Source organism: Pungitius pungitius, chromosome 15, assembly GCF_949316345.1.
Source record: "Pungitius pungitius chromosome 15, fPunPun2.1, whole genome shotgun sequence".
Classification (NCBI taxonomy): domain Eukaryota; kingdom Metazoa; phylum Chordata; class Actinopteri; order Perciformes; family Gasterosteidae; genus Pungitius; species Pungitius pungitius.
The window spans coordinates 9,975,724-9,998,231 of record NC_084914.1 but is presented as its reverse complement, the minus strand read 5'-3'; the positions used below and the strand labels follow the sequence as shown (position 1 = coordinate 9,998,231).

Here is a 22,508-nt window from a genome sequence, read left to right as displayed (position 1 = left end):
ATGGCACACCTGCAAAAGGTCATATCTCTCCAAAAACAGACAACTCATCAGTCACAACGAATTCCTTTTCTCATACAAACAGTCAGTGCCCCCAAAATGAAAAGTCCTTTTGTCATTGTTTAAACACTGCAGGTCAAAATGTTTAGTTGTTTTGTCACTATGGCAGAGGACCATTGAAATCCCTCATGTCCACCAGTCTTAGCCCAGTCCTTCATTGACAATGGTTACTGTACTGTTTTTTTTGTCTGGCTAACAGAATAAAATAGGATTTTAGGGTAAGATTAGCCTCCAAGGTTTGACATCACACATTGCACTCATACTACCGGAAATTCACAAACATAAAATAACTTCCATACATCAAAGTAAAAAGCAGCATAATATACTGTAAAATAAACACAGAAACAAAAACCAATGTAAATTATATGCATACTACAGTGCTGTAAATAAAGCCGGTCAAAGAATAGATAAAATAAAGTTCTAGTTTCACCTGACTGTCAATTGTTGTAGTACTGTGAATTTATCAAATGTTATTCATGGTATTATGTTCTTGAGTAATTTTGACAATTGAACAGACTATTGTGCATGTGATGACTTATACAATGAAAATACGCTGAGATGTTTTGGAGCGAAAAACAATTAGACTGAGAATCAACAATCAGTTTAGATCAACAAGATCTATTCACTTGGAAATTGTGCTAAACGTAGGCTACATGTACCTAATCATTTGTAAAGATGTACTGAGACATTGAGACATGTACTTAGACATTTACAATTTAACCAAATGAATGAGAAATTCAATTCTGTATTGAGAAATTGCTAAGTTGTTTGGAGGTTTGTCCATGTTGTTTTGAGAATGTCATTTCTGTTTCAAAAAATGAGCCAAACCAATGGAGAAAAACTGTATTACAGAAATATTTAAACTATCAGGTTGTTCCTGATTTGTTGCCAATTTGTTCTATGAATTCTGAAATTCAATTGTATGGTTTTGCAAGCAGCTATTTTCGTGTTATTACTGTAAACGCCTCGAGTTTGAATATGTTTAAATGCCGTTCTTTGAGTTTTCCAGCCAAAGCCTCCATTTTTAGATTTAAAAGTATACACCTATACTTTTAAATCTAAAAATGGAGGCAGCATAGCCAAGGATTTTGAGTATACTTGGCAGTGAATGTTGAGAAGTTGAGAAAACTTAAACTAGTTAAGCAACCAGCTGCAAAGCTATTTTGAATATACTCAACATAAAATGTTTATGGATGTTTTCAACCTAAAAGAACACACAATTTTAAGTTCCTATAATTTAAGTGTCCTGAACTTTCTGGTTTTCACCAAAGCGCACACATTCTGTGCAGCGGCTTGAATCTTAAGCCTCATTACATGTATGAACTCTCATTTATAAGCTTTGCAAAAAATAATTCAGAATAAAACAAATGATTATGTTTTTTTCTATTTCTTTATTGAGACTATAGGGAGATACGAGAAATGGAGCTTTTTTCCTGCACTATCCCCTCTGCACAGATACACAGGTGGTCCAAAGACAGAGACATTCGACTGAAAGGTTTTTGTTGTTGACTATAAAAATATTTCCTTCATGACGTCAGTCTTCTCAAAGACCATGGGCTCAGATTGCTTGCACAAATAGAAAATGAAACATAGACTAGACAGGCCTATCAAAGATATTAGCAACTCCACAGTCCAGAGCTGATGGACTGGCGGTCACATATATTCACACATTGGTTCATTGCATTTGATGATGACAATATACCAGCTGATAGAACAGGAAATATCTGAAAGAAATATTGTCACTGTAAAATATCAAGATAGACAGATAGATAGATAGATAGATAGATAGATAGATAGATAGATAGATAGATAGATAGATAGATAGATAGATAGATAGATAGACACACATATAGATAGATAGATAGATAGATACATAGATAGATAGATAGATAGATAGATAGATAGATAGATAGATAGATAGATAGATAGATAGATAGATAGATAGATGGATAGATATATAGATCATATAGTCGTACCTGGTGCTCCACACACGGTGCTCAGAGGTCCAGCTAACAGGATAATCGAGGGCAGCAGTAGACCCAGGGGAGAGGCTTGAAGGCGGAGCCCCCGGTTGGCCCTCCTGGACTGGACTAAAACTCCACCACTCCTGGACAAAGGCATGGCACCGCCGTGGGTTGGTTGGAGATGACCAAGATACAGGTTGTGTTTCACTCAACACTGGTGGGCACTCTGCAAATACACGACAACAACGTGAAGGTCAGCTGAAAGCAATGAAAGGCATGTCTCCCCCACCTCTGATTCATCGTTGTGCCTTTAGAGCGGCAGCTGAAATGTCAGCACATCACATGCTATATTTGATATGTAGCGAGAACATCCATAAGAAGAATATGAAAGGCAAATTCATGCTATGCAGGATTAGGTCTTTTGATTCAGGCAGAGCACTTGATTTGGGATTAACAGCTCAAGCAGGCCAGCTCTGACTGAACTAATACTGGAACAATAGAGGAACTGCTCAACAACTAAGACAAGAAGCAGACCAAAATGGCTTTCTGTGCGCTGCCTCGGAATTAATAAGAATCCTTTTCCAGTGAGCCGTGAAATGAGCCCCAATGGTAGGTTGTTTTTTTTGTCCTCAGACGTCCTAATAATTTCATTTAACTTTAGCTTTGGCCTAATTCCTTTTTAGCGTTCAGTATTTCAACGTTCTGGTGGCATGCAAAGTGTTAATGCAATAATACATCTGCAGACCAAGAACAGAAAACACTTGAACAGAGAGGAACGAGGGGGCGGCAGGAATGCAGCAAAATTCAATGAAACCAAATATATCAGAAAAGGCTGGTTTAATAGATGTTGTTAATCCCTAGCCTTGGGGCGGGGGGGGGGGTGTGGGGGGTTCTCTGTCAGTATTTTGCTCTCTTTCCTCACAAAAACATGCACATGCAATGCTGCACACATCTGGAAGTCTGAGCATCATTCAACTCTCGGTGCGTATCGATATTTAGACATGCTGTGCAGAAGCTCCCTGTCTGGGAATCAATAACCCCACGGTCCCGTGGCTCTGCTGCCCCCCCCCCCCCCCCCCCCGCCCCCTTGTGCTTGATGTATCACAACGCAGGTGAGCAAGCCAAATGGGAAGGGAGCCTTTGTTAACCTGTCAAATATCTACACTAATTCACCTCTCTCCCCAACTACAAGCAACATTGTCACAGGTGACATTGTAATCAGCACACAAAAACATGCAACCCCCCCAATGAGCGCATATCCACCCCGTCATCCTCAATACAGCGTCAGGGGCCGACCCTTGACGCTGTATTGAGGACTCGCACTAAATGAAATGGCGTATACCATGAGTTACATATTCAAAGTCTCCTCCAGCCACTTATTGAGCTTAACGACCTGCTCCAGTACCTAAAAATAGCTAATCTGAAAACATGGCCGTCCATCTGATAGGGGGCTCGTCTTTTTTGTTCCCGCTTCGCCCTCTCGTCTTATCAAGCGCCGCGTAATAGACGTTGAATAGAAAAGCTTTCAGCGTCCCCTTTTCAATTGAACAATGCGATAAGAAAAATCAGATCAGGGCTCATTCAAGCACAATTGGCAGCATGTTAAGTAAATTCTCCTCTTACGGAAACTCAATTTGCCCGCTTTTAATCTAACTAGGAAGGCCGCTGGCCGCGGACCCACGCGGCCGCCGGAACATTAGGTGCTGCTCGCATGCTGCAGCTTCCTCTCTCCTGTGTGGTGTATTTGGGGCCTTTATTCCTCTCTGTGACCTCAGTCGACCCCTATCTTCTATCACCTGCCGACAGAGCCATCTCTACCTCAGAGTCACTCAACCTCTACGTAATCCCTAATCTTACCCTCGTGTGTTAGTCGCCATATTCCTAAACTCTCTTCTCCCGTCTACTTTCATCCCCTTCCCATACCTCTCCTCCTCGACTCCCTCGAGTGGTAACCTCTTCTGTCTAAATGCCATTTCCTCCGTAGGCGCTTGTCATTCATCTTCACTCTCTGCACACACTCTAACCCCTGCTTGTACCCAAATCCTCTTCCTCTCCACCAGCTGCCCTGGGCCGGCTGCTCCAGCTGTTGTTGGTCCATTGACGCAGTTCAAACAACAAAAAAAGGGCCCAGAGCATCCTGCAGCTGTGAATGAGAGGAGGAGAGAGCGGGAAGAAAAAAAGAGACACGGACGCAGCGGCACGCCGGGCCGGTTTGGGCACGTTTGTGCTGATGGTGTTTAACGCCTGTGAACCACGCTCCTCCTCGTGGGGAAATACACAGCAGCCACACGCCCTGCCCGCCGCAGAAGGAGAATTAAAAGGCGTGACCATTGTGAGGATGAATACTCTCATGACTCAGAGCTACCTACAGCCGCTACATCCCCCTCACATGACAAACTGCCCCCCCCCCCCCACCCCCGCCCCCGGTCATCTGGCCCCGCATCCAGAAAAGAAGGCAGCAGGCGTTGGTCTTATTACCTTTTCAGCGTGACAACACAGATGGTCAGGCAGACTTACAGATTGATGGGGGTACAGGCTGATAATGACACCGTAGCTCAGGTGGTGTAATGTACACCGGTTATTGTGCTCCATCAGGCTGATGAAATAACAATGTTTAGGTGACATCCAAACCTGATCCTGCTCCACCGGGTCCCTTGGAAGATGACATGTTTTGTTTTTATCACCTCACCCCCCACCTCCCTCCTCTTTACCCATAATGCCTTTCACCACAAGTGGGTTGAGATGGTCTCATAAGGACTGTCTCCATGACAACGAGCTACGATGGAAAGACCAGTTATGTTTCCTGTGGCACCACGTTAGCGGTGAGGTGGCACAGCGGATAGGAAGCTTGTGTTCTTTGTGTGTCTTTAAGTTTTAATACTAATCCATTGCTGATAGAAAACATACTCTTTTATTTATAGATTTGGGGAACACAATGGAAGGCAAAAAAACAATCAAAAGAGTGAAGAAAAAAGTGCACCACGAAGCTTTTAAGATTTGACTGATACAATTTGTCCTCTTCTCTTCTTCTACATTTCCGCCAATGAGTCAGAAATTATAGCAAACCCTTGCTTTTTTTGTTCAATTATGCATGGCTTTGTGAGGCAGCTTGCAGAGGAAAAGTTTTTCGTAGGGGACGTAGATGGCAAGCGGACACAAGGAGAGGCCGGGACTGATATTACCTCACTTTTTCAATGACCCTGTAACCTGTGGACACACACACACACACACACACACACACACACACATGGCAGATGGCAAAGCATCATGGGGGAGATTGGCACACACTCTCTCACACGTCCCTTCTCACTCTTTTAAACACACAAAAATACACACACACACACACACTGAGGATCAGAGGCACAGGATGGAACACGGCTTACTGCAGGCATGAGCTGCACCGCCCCGGTTACATTTTTAGCAGTGAAAATAAACTATCTGAGGCTCCTCTCCAACAAGAAAACACAACTGTCACTCAAACACTGCGATTCTACGCCCTGAATATTAATGCATCTGGAGACAGGTGCTATAACTAAATCTCTATCAGTCTTACTGCAGCAGGGTGCTGAAATTAAAAATGTTTTATTGATAAAGCAAACATCCCAACAATGGAAAGTATTGACAAACAGCAATACTATCCCCAGGCAGGAGTAACATCACTGGTCTGAAGCTGTAAAACAGGGATGCTGCTGGATTTTCAAATTACACTTGTTGTGTGTCTCATAATCAAGCAGTATACGTCTGACATATCTGATTCATCAATTATTCTAGATATATATTTGTTCAGCTATTTATTGTCATTGACAGTAATTATTTATCTGACTAATTGATTACTTCATTCTTCTCAGACATTACTCTGAACTGTGCTGAAATTTTCAATTCTCTTCACTGCATTATTATTCATGAAACTAAATGATATATGAAATGGATAATTACACACTTAATCATTAGCTAACGCCGAAACTAATATCCTAGTTGGAAATTAAAAGGAATAATAAAGTTGACATGCCAAGGTGTGTTTTCCCGGGGCATTATAAATGATGTCAGTAATGTTATCTATTTTTAATACTTTCTTATCTGCTGGTTGATATTGCGTTGCATTTTAATGCTGCTGTCTGGGCCTTGTCTCTCGTTGGGTTTCCAACAAAAAAGAGACTTTTTACTTTAAGTAAAAGTTGAATCAATACATAATTAATAATCTTTTATTATTTAAAAAAACAAAATATGAAATCAAGGGGGAATACATAATACATTTGACTTAATCCTACTAATTTAATTATTTGTATTTATTTTTTCTTTCAGAGGCTTGGTTAAAGTATGGGTAAGTATATACAGACCGTAGTTCTCTTTGTGTGGATTATTTAATGTAACTGGAGGTTTTTAAATGTCCATTCCTCTAAGAGCTGTGCATTTTTTGTCTCCTTTATTCGATGACAGTGTATTGATGGGTATCCAGGTTTCATGGGGTGCGCATTCACTTTTCAGAGCTTTCAAATCTCTCTTACATGTCCCCTGTGTCTTCAGTGGGACGTTTGCTTTCATACTTTAATATGTGATCTTCAGAAAACCAGCATGATTTTCATGAAATAACGACATCCCAGTGATAAAAATAGCTTTCCTGGGATCATGAGAAAACAGAATTGAAAAATTGTATCCACCCACGTCCACTTTTCTCTGGCAGGAAGCATGATTTTTGCTTTAGGCCAAAATGTAATTAAATGATGGCCTGTAGCTAACAGGGTACATGGCATAAGACACTAGATTTCTGCAGAAATGTAAGACTGTACCATTTTCTGAACTCTAAGCTTTGATTTTATTCATTTTAGCGAAGGAGCTATCAGCCTTTCACACTGGAAACCAAAATAATCTCACACCAGCACTACCAATATTTCTGACCATTTTATTTATTAGACCACTAAAAGCCCTGAAAACCTTCTGGGTGGCATTCAGCTTTTGTTCGTAAGAAAATCCATTTGATAGCCAAGAAAACATGGATTTGTGATTGAGGTCTAAAAGGGACGGGCTGGTGATAGAAGCGTGACGGAAATCGTCTCACTCCCTAATCCTAATGTACAAAAATAACCAAACTAAGTTTCCCTTTGACCTCAATATCTGCATGTCTAGGACATTGCAAAGCTGCTGCAGCCCAACAATGGTGCTTCAAAAATACACCCATGCATCTTAAAGGGACTCTGAGGTCAAACAGGCCAGCACAGTTAGAAAGAGGCATCCAGTAATGGATGCATTGGCCTCCTATAAGCCCGGCAACAGATGGCTGCGCTAAGCAGGAACTGTATTACCAAAATGGTAGAAAAGTACATATAGGGCAGATTATCGGAGGGGATTAGAACAGAGGGAATCAAGTAAAAGTGTTTATTGGCATGAAGTGAAGTGAAGTGAAGTGAAAGTCACTGTTAGTGCTGCTGGGATGAAGAGTCAGCTTCAGTAAATCTTAACATTTCCTTTAAATGCAAAACCATAATATCCTTAAATATGGCCGTATTATTATTGGAACATACTGTATTCCAATGTTGGTTTAAATGACATTCATTTACAGCAAATCATTCTATAACCATTATTTCAACGTCTTTAATTAATCTCTAATGTAATCACAGCTGTTTCTTGAGCTGTTACTTAGATTTGCTTCTTCAGTAATGATTTAAACATTTAAAAAGGGATAAGAAACGCATTTTATATAAATACTCACATCTTAGATATTCTAGATATTCTCAGATAATTTAAGATATTTTTTCGAAATCGGAAGCTAAATGGACTTTATTCTCAATTGCAAAAAGCTGGATGTTGTTTGCAACATTTATATTTCTTAATCAAAGGTGAAAAATGAGACGATGCCCACAATCTATATGCTTTAACATGTTCCAAATTAAGTTCAAAAGACAGCAATGCGTCATACTGTTGGGTGAAATCCTCACAGCTTCGATTACGGAAATGTTCATGCTTTGAATTAAGTTGAAGGATTACTCTCCCCTCCATAAACTGAGTCAATTTTTCAAACCCTTAGGCTCATAAACCTCTTTCATACCCCATTGGGGTGATGCCAAAAATGCTATGTCATCCAGCTAAGACACGGCGAAGGGAGGGGTTTCTTTTTAAAATGAGCTACAATTTACAGATCTGGTTTCACCTGACAGGTGGAGGGTGGCATCTCCACATATAGACACCTACGCAACGCTCCGCCGCCTGAAACCACGACTCGCGGCTCACAAACACCAAACGCATTTCCTTTCTGCAACCTCTCTCTCCCTGTTGCTTGCTCCTCAGAAGCAGGCGATCTTTTGTGCATCGACTCATTATGCAGGCTGATGGTTGAGTCCTTGTCAACTCACGGCCCAATTAGCATATCTAAGGCTGGCACAGACTCCTATCCTGGCGGGAGAGAGAACAGCATTAACATACCGATCCACATAGTTATGCACTTACATGTGCATCGCTAATTGTTACACAGCTCTGACATATCAGAGAAGAGACATTGTGTAAATTACACAACTGCAGGGCCAGTCTGCAATTCAGATATAAACCCCATGTCTGCACCTGTCTGATGATCTATCTATCTATCTATATGTGTGTCTATCTATCTATCTATCTATCTATCTATCTATCTATCTATCTATCTATCTATCTATCTATCTATCTATCTATCTATATGTGTGTCTATCTATCTATCTATCTATCTATCTATCTATCTATCTATCTATCTATCTATCTATCTATCCATCTCACTGTCCATCCACCTGTCTATATGTGTGTCCATCTGTCTATCGTCCTAAATGTGTATCTGCTTTACTATCATTTCTCGATGAAATGAATGATTAAAATTCCACGGAGCAGTACGCACACGCAGGAAAAGTGGTGTGTCTTGTCAACCACAGACAACTCAGCCAATTAGTGAGCATCTCCTGGAGCAGGATAAGGCTCCATGACAACAGAGAACACCTTCATCTTCCTGGACGTCACTGTCATCGTCCCGACCCGTCAACAAATTTCAATTGCACTTCATTAATGAGACAAGCCAGACATTTTTACCCTCCCTTATTTCGGTTGTTAAGCAAAACCCACAGATCAGTTAGGAGACAAGGATGGGTGGTGTTAAACAGATTTTAGGCTTGTTGATAAGCTCGTCTTGAGAGTAATAACAGGAGCCTTGAGTGCTATGCTTTAAAAGCCTCACATTGATTGATCATTCACGTAGAATCCGTCTCCAAAGGGGATGTCATCACTGATGTAGGCTCCGTCAATCGACTGCAAATGCGTACGTCCTATGATTGATTTATAGGATGAATAACATCCTTTGCATTTCCACAACAGACATTTGAAATACCATCGTACAAAAGGCACAATACGGCCTGGTTCACTGTCGCCAGGTCGTGTGCTTCAATCTTGGAGTGACACTGTATTCATTCTTTTTGTTGATGCAAAGTATCTATGGCTCCTTTGGGAGGTACTTATTACTTTTCTGGAGAGACACTGCTGTGCCGGCCCATGATCCAATTTTCTCCTGTGTATTTGTGCTGCCATGGTATCACTTGCCTGGATTGGTCACATGACGTGTCATGTGTGATGTCGTCAGCTGAGGGCTCATTATCCCTCAACTGCAAGATTTCTCTACAACAATACTGAGATCCCCTAGACACGAAACATACATTTCACACCGTTCACTGTTTGGTAGACGGTGTTTAGTAAAACCAATATGAAAAGAGACGACTTAAATGATAATTGACCTGAAGAATTCACTGCTGATTAGAGAGGATTTTTGAAGTTTTGTGCTGGTGAACAAACCCAATTTAGGTGCTACAGAGCAGACCAGCCTCTGCAGCTCTGTCACTAAGCAGCCGTCGCACGACGTCCTGATGGAGAGGAAATTTGTGACGCCAAATGAATTCCTCCTTGAGGGAAGATAAAGTTGTGAATGGAATGTGAAACCGGAGTAATGGGGTAGAAAAACTGCATTCGTCCTCCGTCTCATTGCTGGAGAGTGCGTCTGTGTAAGTGAAGAGATGAAACGCTTGTCAACGGCAGCAGACTTGCGCACGGATGCTTTCCACCAATGACTGGCCATTACTCTCCTCTCGTTCAAACAAATACTTCCTCCAACCGGGCATCCTTCAGCGCCGCAGAGGCAGAGTAAACATTGAAATGCCACAAAACAAATGCGGGGCGGCGTCCAAGAGACGTGTCAGCCAGTCGCCACTATAACCACTTACACACACAAACATGTCACAGAGTGCTAAGCGAAGGAGGCAAATCTTTTAGCTTTTAAGTTTTCTGTCCGTGAGCCGTGATGATGGACCACAGCTGAAGGTTTCCTGGACGTTGTCCCTTTCCCGTCCCGATCGGTAAAGGTCTTTAGCAGAACTGTTCTGCAGTGATGCAATAGGGATGTTCTTTCACTGTGCCAAAACATTTCCTTTTCTTGCAGCTGTAGAGCTGACAACCACATGGCGCACTTGGATTAGGATACGCGGCAGAGGCAGCAGGTCTATTTGTTGGAATATTCAAAAATGTCAACTGTGTTGTAAGACATTTTTAAACAGCACCACGGCTAGTGGCTCTGTTCTGCTTTGAGCTCAACGCTGGAATCACATCGCCGATGCTGACATTCAATTCATCCTGGTGTGGTGGGGCCTCGGACGCAGTCCTCCCAAAGCAAACAGCCAATTAGTGGCATCACCTTAAAGGCACCTGCTGCCATGGCCTCATTCCCATTTGGCCCTGTCCTGTCCCTAGCTGGAGGGAGAGAGAGGGAGAGAGAGAGAGAGAGAGAGAGAGGGAGAGAGAGAGGGAGAGAGAGAGAGGGAGAGAGAGAGAGGGAGAGAGAGAGAGGGAGAGAGAGCCTGCTGCCGTTTTGCAATCTTATGGTTCGGTTTTACCTGATTCTATATTAAATCATAGTAACGAACCAACTGAAGTGTTTCCCCTACCTGGGGGGGCTTGACTACTACCCCCACCCTCCACCCCCCCTGAAGTTGTAAACCTAGGGAAACATTGAACTGGCTTTGTTTTCATTATCTAAGCCGGGGTTTGTTTAACTTGTTTATATTAGTTCTTTTTTTTTGTTAATTACTACCAAAATGTTTCTACCTCAACCACAGTGACGTATTGGGTACTTTATTAAAATCATTGAACCAGGATATCCTGGAGTGTAACTCCCCAGTTGGTGTTGTTGGTAATATTTCCCCAAAGCCCCGTCCCACCAGGGAGAAGAGAAACTGTACGGCACTCCATCCAATAGGCCGACCAACATTGCCCCAGAAAAAAAAAAAAGTAAAAAGAAAGGGAGGACAGATTCACTCACAGAAGTATGAGAACTAATCTAATCATCCGTTGTTTTTTCCACACCACATATAACACAGTTATATAATAGCCTGGCCCTAATATAGTAGCGACATATATTAGACACAGAGACGCATTGTTGCTGACAACTTCGTCACAAATTTTCGCTCTTGAGGTCTTGTCAAGCGCTCGAGGAAAGGTGCACAGACCTTTCCAGGGTTTTTAACATGCTAATATGCTAACTGTATACTTTAAAAGTAGATGGCGCCTGCTCTTTCGCCAAGTTCTGATAAAGCGCTTTGTCTTCTGCCTTGTCAGCCATCTTGTCAGTCAGATCTCTCCTCCTAATGACTCCTGTCACTCAGGGATGTAACTGTCAAACCGAGTCAATGGCTGAACAGCCCACTCTTCATCATTGGATAATGAGCTGTGTGCATCAACACATTTAGCCATTTTCAGTCTATATGTCAGCAGCAAGACAAGCTCTGAAACATTGTTACAGTGCTGTAATAAGAATAAACGTTTCTGCAAAATGTCACATTTAAGCAGACAAACACAACACTTGGAAGGTTGTTGGGTGGCATATGAAGGAGTTAGCTGTTGAAATAGAAAGGAGGACTGCGAGGCACCATCAACGCGGAGATGATAACCCCTTTGTGCATAAGGGAGGCGAGGGGGATGGGGGAGGGGAGGGAGGGGAGGTGAAGATGTCTTCAGATGTGGCAGTTGTGATGAAAAGAGAGGCAAACGACTGGAGACAAGAGGTGGGGAGGAGAGGAAGAGGAGAGAAAAGTAAGGGGGGGGGGGGTTGCATTATTCATCCATGCTGACCCATCAGAATCTCTGATTCATGTGGAGAAGGGCATCAGTCAAGTCAAAACCTTTCTGTTTGCCTTCACTCATATGCACACACGGACACACACTTAATTGCAAAATATCTCCTGGCTGAAAAAGGATAATTATCGGCCTGGTTTGCTTTAGAGACAATCAAGAGCAAACGGAGATTGGTCCTCGCACAGCACGGTCATAGAGGAGCTTTCTTTCAGGTCTACTATTATGTTTCAATGGAAGGAAAAAACGTCTACACCCAAAATGTAGGCAGACATGCCAATAAACAAATAAGGGGATAAGTCCAGAAGGTGATAGTTCTTAAATAATTTAGCACATAACTGTTTTTTTGTTGTTATTTCACTATATTTAATTGAATGAGTGTTTGTGAGTGTGTGTTGTTATAATGTATTTGTCCCACACTAATATGTAAATGTTTACAGGTTAGTTGATGATTCACATAGTCATTATTTCTGTTGAGTACAGTAATGAATTTTTATCATGAAATGTCCTTTTACGATTAGTGGTAATTTTCTGCGTGTGTACCAATCGCATACATTTAGGCTCATGGTTGAAATAAGGAATTTTTTCAATGCCCAAACTACAGTATTATATATTTATTTTAAGTCAGTCAAACGTAAATTATCTGAGTGATGTTTAGGGCAATGAATTGACAGTAAAGACAAAAACTTTCACAAGCATTTGCTCTTTCTTAACATTTATAAAGATTTTTTTTTTTTTTTTTTTAAATGACAAAAACATAGTCTACCATATATCATAATATAATTACACAGAAATTCCATAGTTCTTTGCCTTATGGGGATAATTTATTTCAGGAGACTCCTTGATTAAAAAACGCACTTTATGCAACCGGTCATTTCACTGCACATCCTGGATCCTCCGTTCTTCTTCCTTTCTCTTCCCCCAAGTCTTTGTTTGTGTGTTTTTTTTTTACTTCAGACTATATGAATAAAATTGACTTGACATACGTTTGAATATTTTAAATGGGACTTGGAGGAAAATCTCTAAAGTAATCAAGAAATACATATTTCTAATGGGTCAGAAGTAGACCTAATGGGTTCATTCTGCATGCTGTACACATTGTTTTCAGCCGCCCCTGAATAAACAAGTGGAGAAGCGCAGCATACAGAGAGCTCACTGTTTGGAAGGCTTTGAAAAGGTCAATTAATATCAATGCCTCGACAACAACAAAGTTTCTCCCCGCTTGTAATACAGGTTGCTGCGCTGCCTGCATCAAAGCCTCCCTCCTTCAAGCTGACTCGAGCAACAAAGCTAGACGAGAGATTTCCGACAAGACCCGTGGACAAGAATAACATTTAACACATGGGAGGAAAGGGAGAAAAAAAAGGGGGGAGCAGTTTCGGATAATGCAGCTGCGATTGAATGGGGAATAAGACTTCAATGAGGCCTTTGACGTGAAACTGAAGCGGCTCCACTGGGAGCGCACGTCATCCAGCACAGCCAAGGCTGCGTGGATCTTACGCCGGTGTCTGCTTGGAAGGAGCAGGCAACCATTGAGGCCCACGTTTGAACCCTGTGAAAAAGCTATTGAAGGGAGTACTTGCCATCGCTCATTTCACAAGCTATACCGCTCCCAACACTGTCTATATGAATACCCATGGGGCTGAGCATCCCTGGGCTCATGGGAGAGCCTATTTGTTCTGTTTCCCAGGGACGGAGACGGAGGAAATGTGCCGGATGCATCATTCTTCCTATACATATACTGACTTTTTACCGGTCAACATACATGTGTGTTTTCTTCTGTGAGACAGGGAAGGGGAGGTGAAAAGACAGAAGGGTGTGTGTGTGTGGGGGGGGGGGGGTCCTCTACTGAAGAGAGGAATCCATGTGTATAAATGACTGATTAAAGAAATTAGGGATGTGGAAATGGTCTGGAACAATAACCAGCAAGTGCACATTGGCCTGAGGGAAAATTCCCCATCTGTGCGTGAGGTGGAAAGACCTTCCTCGGATTCACCACGACAGTGCAATTTTTGAGTTTACACAGGCCACGTAGCAGAAACACAGCAAACCTAAACAGACATTTGGAGTGTGCACGATTAAATCCCAAACAAGCAATAGCCTTAGGAAAATGTGTCAGGATGAATCGATGTATCATTAAACAGCCCTCTGCCTGCACGCATGACTGGCTGCTTTAACTGCAAATCCAACAGTGTTTAATTATAGGCATATGAGAGGTCTGTGGACTACAAAAGATATATCTGCAGATGGTCTTGTTTTAAGTTATGATCGGGAGAAGCAGAGGCAGCAGCCACTCTATTGTCTAGAGTCTGGTTGAATAAGTCTATTTGCCTTGCCACCCGGTTCCTTCCATACCAGAAAATGTCCCTTATAATAAAAACAATAGCCCATGTTTGTTATCAATATGTCTGGGGTTAACCACATCATGATGGGATTTCCACTTTTCTGTGGCATCTTTGTTATACCACAGCGGGGATAACAGGAGTTAGAGATTCCTCCTTTGCAATATCAATGACAAATCTATAGGATGCAGGTGCTTTTTTAAATGATTTTGTCCAAGAGGGATCAGTTGCTATTGTGTAATTATTTTTCTACTTTGAGACCTTAAAAAAAAGACTTAGGAGCCCAGACTCATCATACTGGGAGGAGGGCAATCAGAAAAGGGGCACTTAAGAAAAAGAAGAGAGAGTGGATGAGGAACAAAGGCTTTGCCAGTCTGCCCCGGTGCCTCGCGCTGCCCAGCCAACAATAAGGAGGGGGGGGGGGGGGCACTCACAACGTTGTCGCCAACCCGCCTGCTCTGCACAGCCCCCCTCGGTGGGATTTTAACCCGAAGTCTCCAATGATGATGAGATGAAGCAGGAGAAGAAAAAAAAAAACATGCACAGAAAGACTCCTTCCCCCGAGATAGACGCTCGGGGAAATGTCCCCTCCGGCACGGACACACACACACACACACACACACAAACACTTTATAAACGGCTATTTGTAAATAAGCCGTCGTGGGTGCGGCGGGCTTCAAACGTGTACCCGTGGAAAAGGGGGGAGGATGCTGGTTACCTTGGTAGGCAGCGCTCCGTCTTCCTCACTTCCTCCTGCTAGCTTCATGTGGGTGGATGTGCAGCTGGAAGCTTCCTCTCGGGAAACAGCAGGGATGAATGTAATCCAGTGGCAGCGGAGAAAGGTCTGCCCTTTGCGGGGGGACGCATGCACGCATCGCCGGCGTCTCCCCTTCAGCGTGCGGACTGTGGGGGGAGAGAGAGAGAGAGAGAGAGAGGAGGGTCACGGGCTGCTCCTCAGCCCCTTTTGTCGGGAGAGCATAGCCGGTCGGGTTGATGTCATTGATACTGCCTGCCTACTTCTTTAATGCCCTCCTCCTTCCCCCCCCACTCGCGCGCTCTCTCTCTATCTCTCAAACACACACCGGAGCTCTCCCCCGCCCTCGCGCACATGACGTGATGCAGGCAAGATCTCCAATAGCAACCGTATCCCCATCACCTCTATTACCCCCGTTTCTACCCCACGCAACCCCCTAAACACCCCCTCCAGGTCCGGCTATTTCGCTGACTGGTGCAAAAAAAAAAGAGAGAAGAAAAGTGGCTGCCGAGGTTGGCCAATGCGTTTTGGTGACATGTTTTTCCCCACTGTGCTCCCCAAGGGCTAAAACGAAGATAAGCACCTTGAAATCCTGTAGATTCCCATAATACAGAATCTAATTATAGCTGTTGGCAGGGAGTCAGAGCCCCTACCAGCTCCTCCAGAGAAAAAACACCGTACTAAATTACTGTGGGACATTTTCAAATATCACTGTGGGATTTATTAAAAACACGGTGGGAGGTCGAGACAAGAAAATTGTATGGAATTTATTATTGGCAAAGATGCTAGAGAGTCAACACCTACATTTGTACATTTAGGTTCACTTTGTTAAAACTAACAGTCTAATACGACAGCAATTAATCAAACAATGATATTCTGTTTTTGTTTGAAGCTTTTATGTGTTGATTCAAATTGATGATAGTTTTTGTCACGACGCAGGGTTCGAGGGCAAGGAGGGAGGACTCAAACGCAGAGTTGAAAAATAAAAGACTTTAATTGTCAAAAACTCAAAATCAAAATCGCTCCAACCAAAAAAGGGAGGAAGGAGGAGAAAACAAAACAGACAAAAACAGGGACCTAGACTTGAAAACACGAAACAGACTTGACTTGACTTACTTGACACATGAACGCTGACATGTAATGACGCCACACCAGACAAGGAACTCACAGGGCTTAAATACACAAGGGAGGTGCAGGTGATTGAACACAGGTGGAAACGATCAAGCACGGCAGACAATCACAAGGGAAGACAGGACAAGGCAGGAAGTGAAGTTACCCAGGAACACCAGAGACATGAAAACCACAAAATAAGACAGAGCAGACCCAAACCGTGACAGAACCCCCCCCTCAAGGACCGAATTCCAGACGGTCCTAAAGGGGGGCAGAACCATGAAAATCAGACAAGGGGCGGGAGGGTGGGGACCCGACAGCTATGGTCCGGCGGCCTGCCGGGGCGGCGGCCGGGCGTGGGGTGCTCTGGGGGTCTGCCGGGTCGGCGGCCGGGCCTCAGGGTCTCGGGGGGTCTGCCGGGTCGGCGGCCGGGCCTCAGGGTCTCTGGGGGTCTGCCGGGTCGGCGGCCGGGCCTCAGGGTCTCGGGGGGTCTGCCGGGTCGGCGGCCGGGCCTCAGGGTCTCGGGGGGCGCCGAGCTGTGCGACTCCGGCGTCGTCGTGGCGTGGGGCGCCGAGCTGTGCGGCTCCGGCCTCGTCGTGGCGTGGGGAGCAGAGCTGTGCGGCTCCGGCGTCGTCGTGGCGTGGGGCGCAGAGCTGTGCGGCTCCGGCGTCGTCGTGGCGTGGGGCGCAGAGCTGTGCGGCTCCGGCGTCCTCGTGGCGTGGGGCGCAGAGCTGTGCGGCTCCGGCGTCCTCGTGGCGTGGGGCGCAGAGCTGTGCGGCTCCGGCGTCGTCGTGGCGTGGGGCGCCGAGCTGTGCGGCTCCGGCGTCGGCGTGGCCGGGGGCGCCGACCCAACCCCTGACCCCACCCCCCCTTCAAGGACCGACTTCCAGGCGGTCCCAAGAGGGTGGGAGGGAGGGGTCATGGTCGGGGGCCTTGGGGACGGGGAGGGAGGGGTCATGGTCGGGGGCCTTGGGGACGGGGCTGGAGGGGTCATGGTCGGGGGCCGTGGGGACGGGCCTGGAGGGGTCATGGTCGGGGGCCGTGGGGACGGGGCTGGAGGGGTCATGGTCGGGGGCCGTGGGGACGGGCCTGGAGGGGTCATGGTCGGGGGCCGTGGGGACGGGGCTGGAGACTGGAGTCTTGGGGCCGGAACGGGCGGAGACTGGAGTCTGGGGGCCGGAACGGGCGGAGACTGGAGTCTGGGGGCCGGAACGGGCGGAGACTGGAGTCTGGGGGCCGGAACGGGCGGAGACTGGAGTCTGGGGGCCGGAACGGGCGGAGACTGGAGTCTGGGGGCCGGAACGGGCGGAGACTGGAGTCTGGGGGCCGGAACGGGCGGAGACTGGAGTCTGGGGGCCGGAACGGGCGGAGACTGGAGTCTGGGGGCCGGAACGGGCGGAGGCGAGGCTCTGGGGGCCGGAACGGGAGGAGGCGAGGCTCTGGGGGCCGGAACGGGAGGAGGCGAGGCTCTGGGGGCCGGAACGGGAGGAGGCGAGGCTCTGGGGGCCGGAACGGGAGGAGGCGAGGCTCTGGGGGCCGGAACGGGAGGAGGCGAGGCTCTGGGGGCCGGAACGGGAGGAGGCGAGGCTCTGGGGGCCGGAACGGGAGGAGGCGTGGGTCTTGGAGCTGGGGGCGTGGGTCTTGGAGCTGGGGGCGTGGGTCTTGGAGCTGGGGGCGTGGGTCTTGGAGCTGGGGGCGTGGGTCTTGGAGCTGGGGGCGTGGGTCTTGGAGCTGGGGGCGTGGGTCTTGGAGCTGGGGGCGTGGGTCTTGGAGCCGGTTCGGGCGGAGACGGGCGTGGTTGGCGCCGTCGCTGCCGCCGAATGCGGAGGTCCAGGGCGTGGGGGTCGTACCTGGCCTGGAGGCGGGCGGCCAGCTCCAGCACCTGTTTCCAGCGTGCGCTGAGGACTGGGGGCTGGACGCTGGCCTCCATCGGCGAGGCCCAACTTGGGTCTGGAGAGCGGCGAGGGCGGTGACCGGGGCGCTGCCTGGAGCCTTCTTTCGAGCCGGGGTTGGCGTTGCGCCGGGCAGCCAGCTGCGTGCCGTGTGGGTCCCCAAACGCCAGGCGAGTTCCCAAAAACGGGTTTCTTGGGTCAACCCCTGCTGAGTCCTTAGGTGGTGGCGTCATTCTGTCACGACGCAGGGTCCGAGGGCAAGGAGGGAGGACTCAAACGCAGAGTTGAAAAATAAAAGACTTTAATTGTCAAAAACTCAAAATCAAAATCGCTCCAACCAAAAAAGGGAGGAAGGAGGAGAAAACAAAACAGACAAAAACAGGGACCTAGACTTGAAAACACGAAACAGACTTGACTTGACTTACTTGACACATGAACGCTGACATGTAATGACGCCACACCAGACAAGGAACTCACAGGGCTTAAATACACAAGGGAGGTGCAGGTGATTGAACACAGGTGGAAACGATCAAGCACGGCAGACAATCACAAGGGAAGACAGGACAAGGCAGGAAGTGAAGTTACCCAGGAACACCAGAGACATGAAAACCACAAAATAAGACAGAGCAGACCCAAACCGTGACAGAGCTCTGTCACGACGCAGGGTCCGAGGGCAAGGAGGGAGGACTCAAACGCAGAGTTGAAAAATAAAAGACTTTAATTGTCAAAAACTCAAAATCAAAATCGCTCCAACCAAAAAAGGGAGGAAGGAGGAGAAAACAAAACAGACAAAAACAGGGACCTAGACTTGAAAACACGAAACAGACTTGACTTGACTTACTTGACACATGAACGCTGACATGTAATGACGCCACACCAGACAAGGAACTCACAGGGCTTAAATACACAAGGGAGGTGCAGGTGATTGAACACAGGTGGAAACGATCAAGCACGGCAGACAATCACAAGGGAAGACAGGACAAGGCAGGAAGTGAAGTTACCCAGGAACACCAGAGACATGAAAACCACAAAATAAGACAGAGCAGACCCAAACCGTGACAAGTTTTATTAAATTGCATTGCATTATAGCCTGCTTAGAGGTCTTTAAACAGGCAATATGTAAACAGTTTGGCCCTTAAGAAAGAAAGGCACGCAAAGCCAATAACCAAGTCCAACTGTGACAAAACGCATCTTATGCACTTTTCTTTTCCTTTACACTCTAAAAAGCCCCACTTCAAATTTGTTGTCCTAACACATTTTTATAATTTAAGTCAACAAATACCTTTGAAAAAATTGAACTAACTCCAAATTGCAACTTTACTAATAAGTAGTGCAATCCACTGAAACCTTTAAGTAGAGAAAACTACATTAATTGGACAACTTCTGAGGTAACTAAGGCCAAGCAAGACTGTTTTTGTTCTTGACAGCGAACCTGTTTTTTTAATGGAAGGGTTAACATTAACACGTTTACAACGGATTTTTCACGTGTTCATAACTTCATGTGTATTCATTTAACAATGACAACCCGAGCTTTGCGGTTTGAAACGTTAGTACTAAAGCCAACGTTAGTACGTTGTAAGCACGCTTTATATCGCCGTATTGGTTGGTTTGTGTTCGCTAACCTTAGATTAGACCTGATGCTAACCTTAGGTAAGGAAAGAGATATTAAGCAACACGCCGTTCTTTTTGTTACTAGTGAGACTCCTTAACCTATATTTTTCATTCATTCATCCTACATTTTGCCAAATGTTCTCCCTTCTTTTGAAAGATCCAAAAAGAATATTTTAATCAATTGTACATAACATTTAAGAAACCTTTCTTAGATCTGTACAGAGTTCTTCAGAAAGAGTGGACTTGAAGTACCAAAATTCAGATTGGTCTGTCACCAAATTTGGTGTTCTTCCCCCTTTTCTACTGTGGTCAGCATACATTTTGAATTTCATGTCCAATTGCTATTTTTCAGACAGCTGATGTGCCCACAGAACGTCTACAGTCCCACAAGGTCGACCTTTCTTTGTGAGGAGCCGGACGGTTTGCTGAAGAACTGTCTGGTAATACTAATGTTTTAGTTTTTAAAATTTGCATTAAAATGATATTGTTAACAGAATGGAAAGGGAAAACAGGAGAACTTTAAAAAGGGGGTGATCATTGATTATACTTTCTCTATGCTTATTTTTCTATAGAATTCAGACCCAGAGGAGTCTTGTGTCCAGGGAGTTCAACTTCAATGAGTCACAGGTTGAAGGTGACGTAGGAACAACAAGCATCGCCCTGCTTATTATTATTTGGTTTGGATCGTCTATGCTATGTGTATTTTCACTAAAAGCCACTGATGTGTTAACCAGACCTGGTCAAAAAGATTTCAGTCAAGTCTGTTGTTTTTATTCCTGTCCATTCGTAATAAAGGCAAAAAAGCCACATACAGCTGTTGGTTTATTTGGGCAGTTCATCTAGAATTTAGACTGTATGAGTAAAGACAAATGAGACATTTTATAGATAATGATTAGTTAAGAGAAAACCAACTATTACAGAAATATTAAAAAAAACTTGTTGCAAATTTGTTCTTTGAATTCTGAAATTCAATGAAATTGTTTTGCAAGCAAACGCTTTGAGTTTAAATATTTTTAAATATTTTTGAGTTTTCCATCCAAAGCGGTGTATACTTTAAAATTTAAAAATGAAGGCAGCGTACCTAAGGATTTAGAGTATACTTGGCAGTGAAAATGGATAAGTTGAGAAAATAGTTCATCAACCAGCTCAACCTTTTTTTTGTGTGTGTATACAGACATAAAATACTGAAGCCACGGGCAGTATTTGCTTGATGAAACCCATTATGAACTGCAAGCTACGGAAACATCCAGTTCTGGGACAGTTATTGCATCAAGGTGCTTCGGTGAACATTGCAGAAACGTATGAGCGAACAAAGCGCTGTGCTTTTGATTCCAAAATCCAAAGATGAAGAAAGGCTGTTATTTAGGTCACACAACACGACGGAAACAACTGCCCCGAGGTCCAAACGTGAGGTGTTGGATGTTGGCACGAGGGAGGCTTTGTTCTCGCGTCTTTGCTGATCCCCGTGCAGCGCAGAGCAAATGTCTGCCTGGGTTTCCGTTCATGCACAACACATGCACACGCAGCCCTGCCCCGTTGCTTGATATAAAATACGTTCCCAACAACTCACTTGCTCTGACAGAAAGACAGTTTGGCAAAGCGTGAGAAGGGGAAAACAATGAACTTAACTGCCATCGCATCTGGTGGTCATCGGAAGCTGCGGCTTTTGAGTGTGCGGCGTGGTGCTGAAGGGACAAAGGCTGATCGACTTCCCTCGTTGCTAGTGACATCTAGTGGGAAGTTACTCTCATGTGACGTTGCGTTGACTTGACGTCTCAAACAAGGGCCATGAAGATTTGTTCCCAGGACTGCTGTGGCTGACTTTGACCTCTCAACATCATAGGCCCCCCCTCCCAAGGTGTAAAGCGCCCGCTGGCCTTTCACAGAAAGGTTAGAGGTCAGGTTAGAGGCTACACGCAGCTCTCGGGTGTATCATCTTGTTCAGCATGCAGAGTAGACACTTGTCCCATGAACCCCTTTTCCATGTGGTTTCTTTACTCTGCCAACATGACACCCGTCACATGCAGCACGGCATGACGTTACGTTTTTTTCTTTACCAATCGCGACAGTTAAAACTAACCAGCTCATACTGCTGGTGTGTCCAGTCGACATAAAGCGGCCTCTGTTGCCTGTGCGCCATCTCTGCCGGACACCGTGTGACCTGGCTCACTGTATTGCATTACAGTCTTCCCATTTCCAGAGTTTAAGCTAGGGCAAAAGAGCCCTAAAATTAGCAGGGTAAGTGCCCCGTCTCCAACGCTGCCCAGCAGCAGTGACGTTAATTGCACTCTATTTATACAAGAGTGCAGGACTCTTAAAGATCGAGTTTCTGTTATGATTTATTTCTGTGCCGTCGAGTTTATGTGAGCAGTGGAAGGCCCATGTTTGGTTTGAAGAGCTGAATCAATTGTGAAATGATCATTTGTATTTATATTCTGCTCGTGTAACCCTTTGCATGCGCTTTCAAAATAAGTAAATACTTTAATTCTTGGCCACTGGCTGCGTCTTTTATGGAACTATTTCAACCCATTTCAATAGGTAACAAAAGTCTTATAACAATGTTGCCGTTGCAAAGAAAGATTTCCATTTTTTAGGTGGTGCCTACTTTTCGAATCAAAAACAATCCCAAGTACGGAGTAAGTACACAAACACACAA

At 45.1% G+C, this 22,508-nt stretch overlaps 1 protein-coding gene across 1 annotated transcript in view; it reads right to left on the bottom strand.

Annotated features, from left to right (window-relative positions):
* LOC119209887 (receptor-type tyrosine-protein phosphatase S-like) overlaps positions 1–15,505 on the bottom strand; it is a 59,224-nt gene extending 43,719 nt beyond the window's left edge. Inside the window, exons 1-2 of the mRNA XM_062557768.1 lie at positions 15,204–15,505; positions 2,034–2,247 (exon numbers count right to left, since the gene is read on the bottom strand). Of these exons, the coding sequence (XP_062413752.1) occupies positions 2,034–2,178 (145 nt within the window). The 5' untranslated portion in view covers positions 2,179–2,247; positions 15,204–15,505. The remainder of the gene's footprint in view (positions 1–2,033; positions 2,248–15,203) is intronic.
* Positions 15,506–22,508: the final 7,003 nt, after the last annotated feature.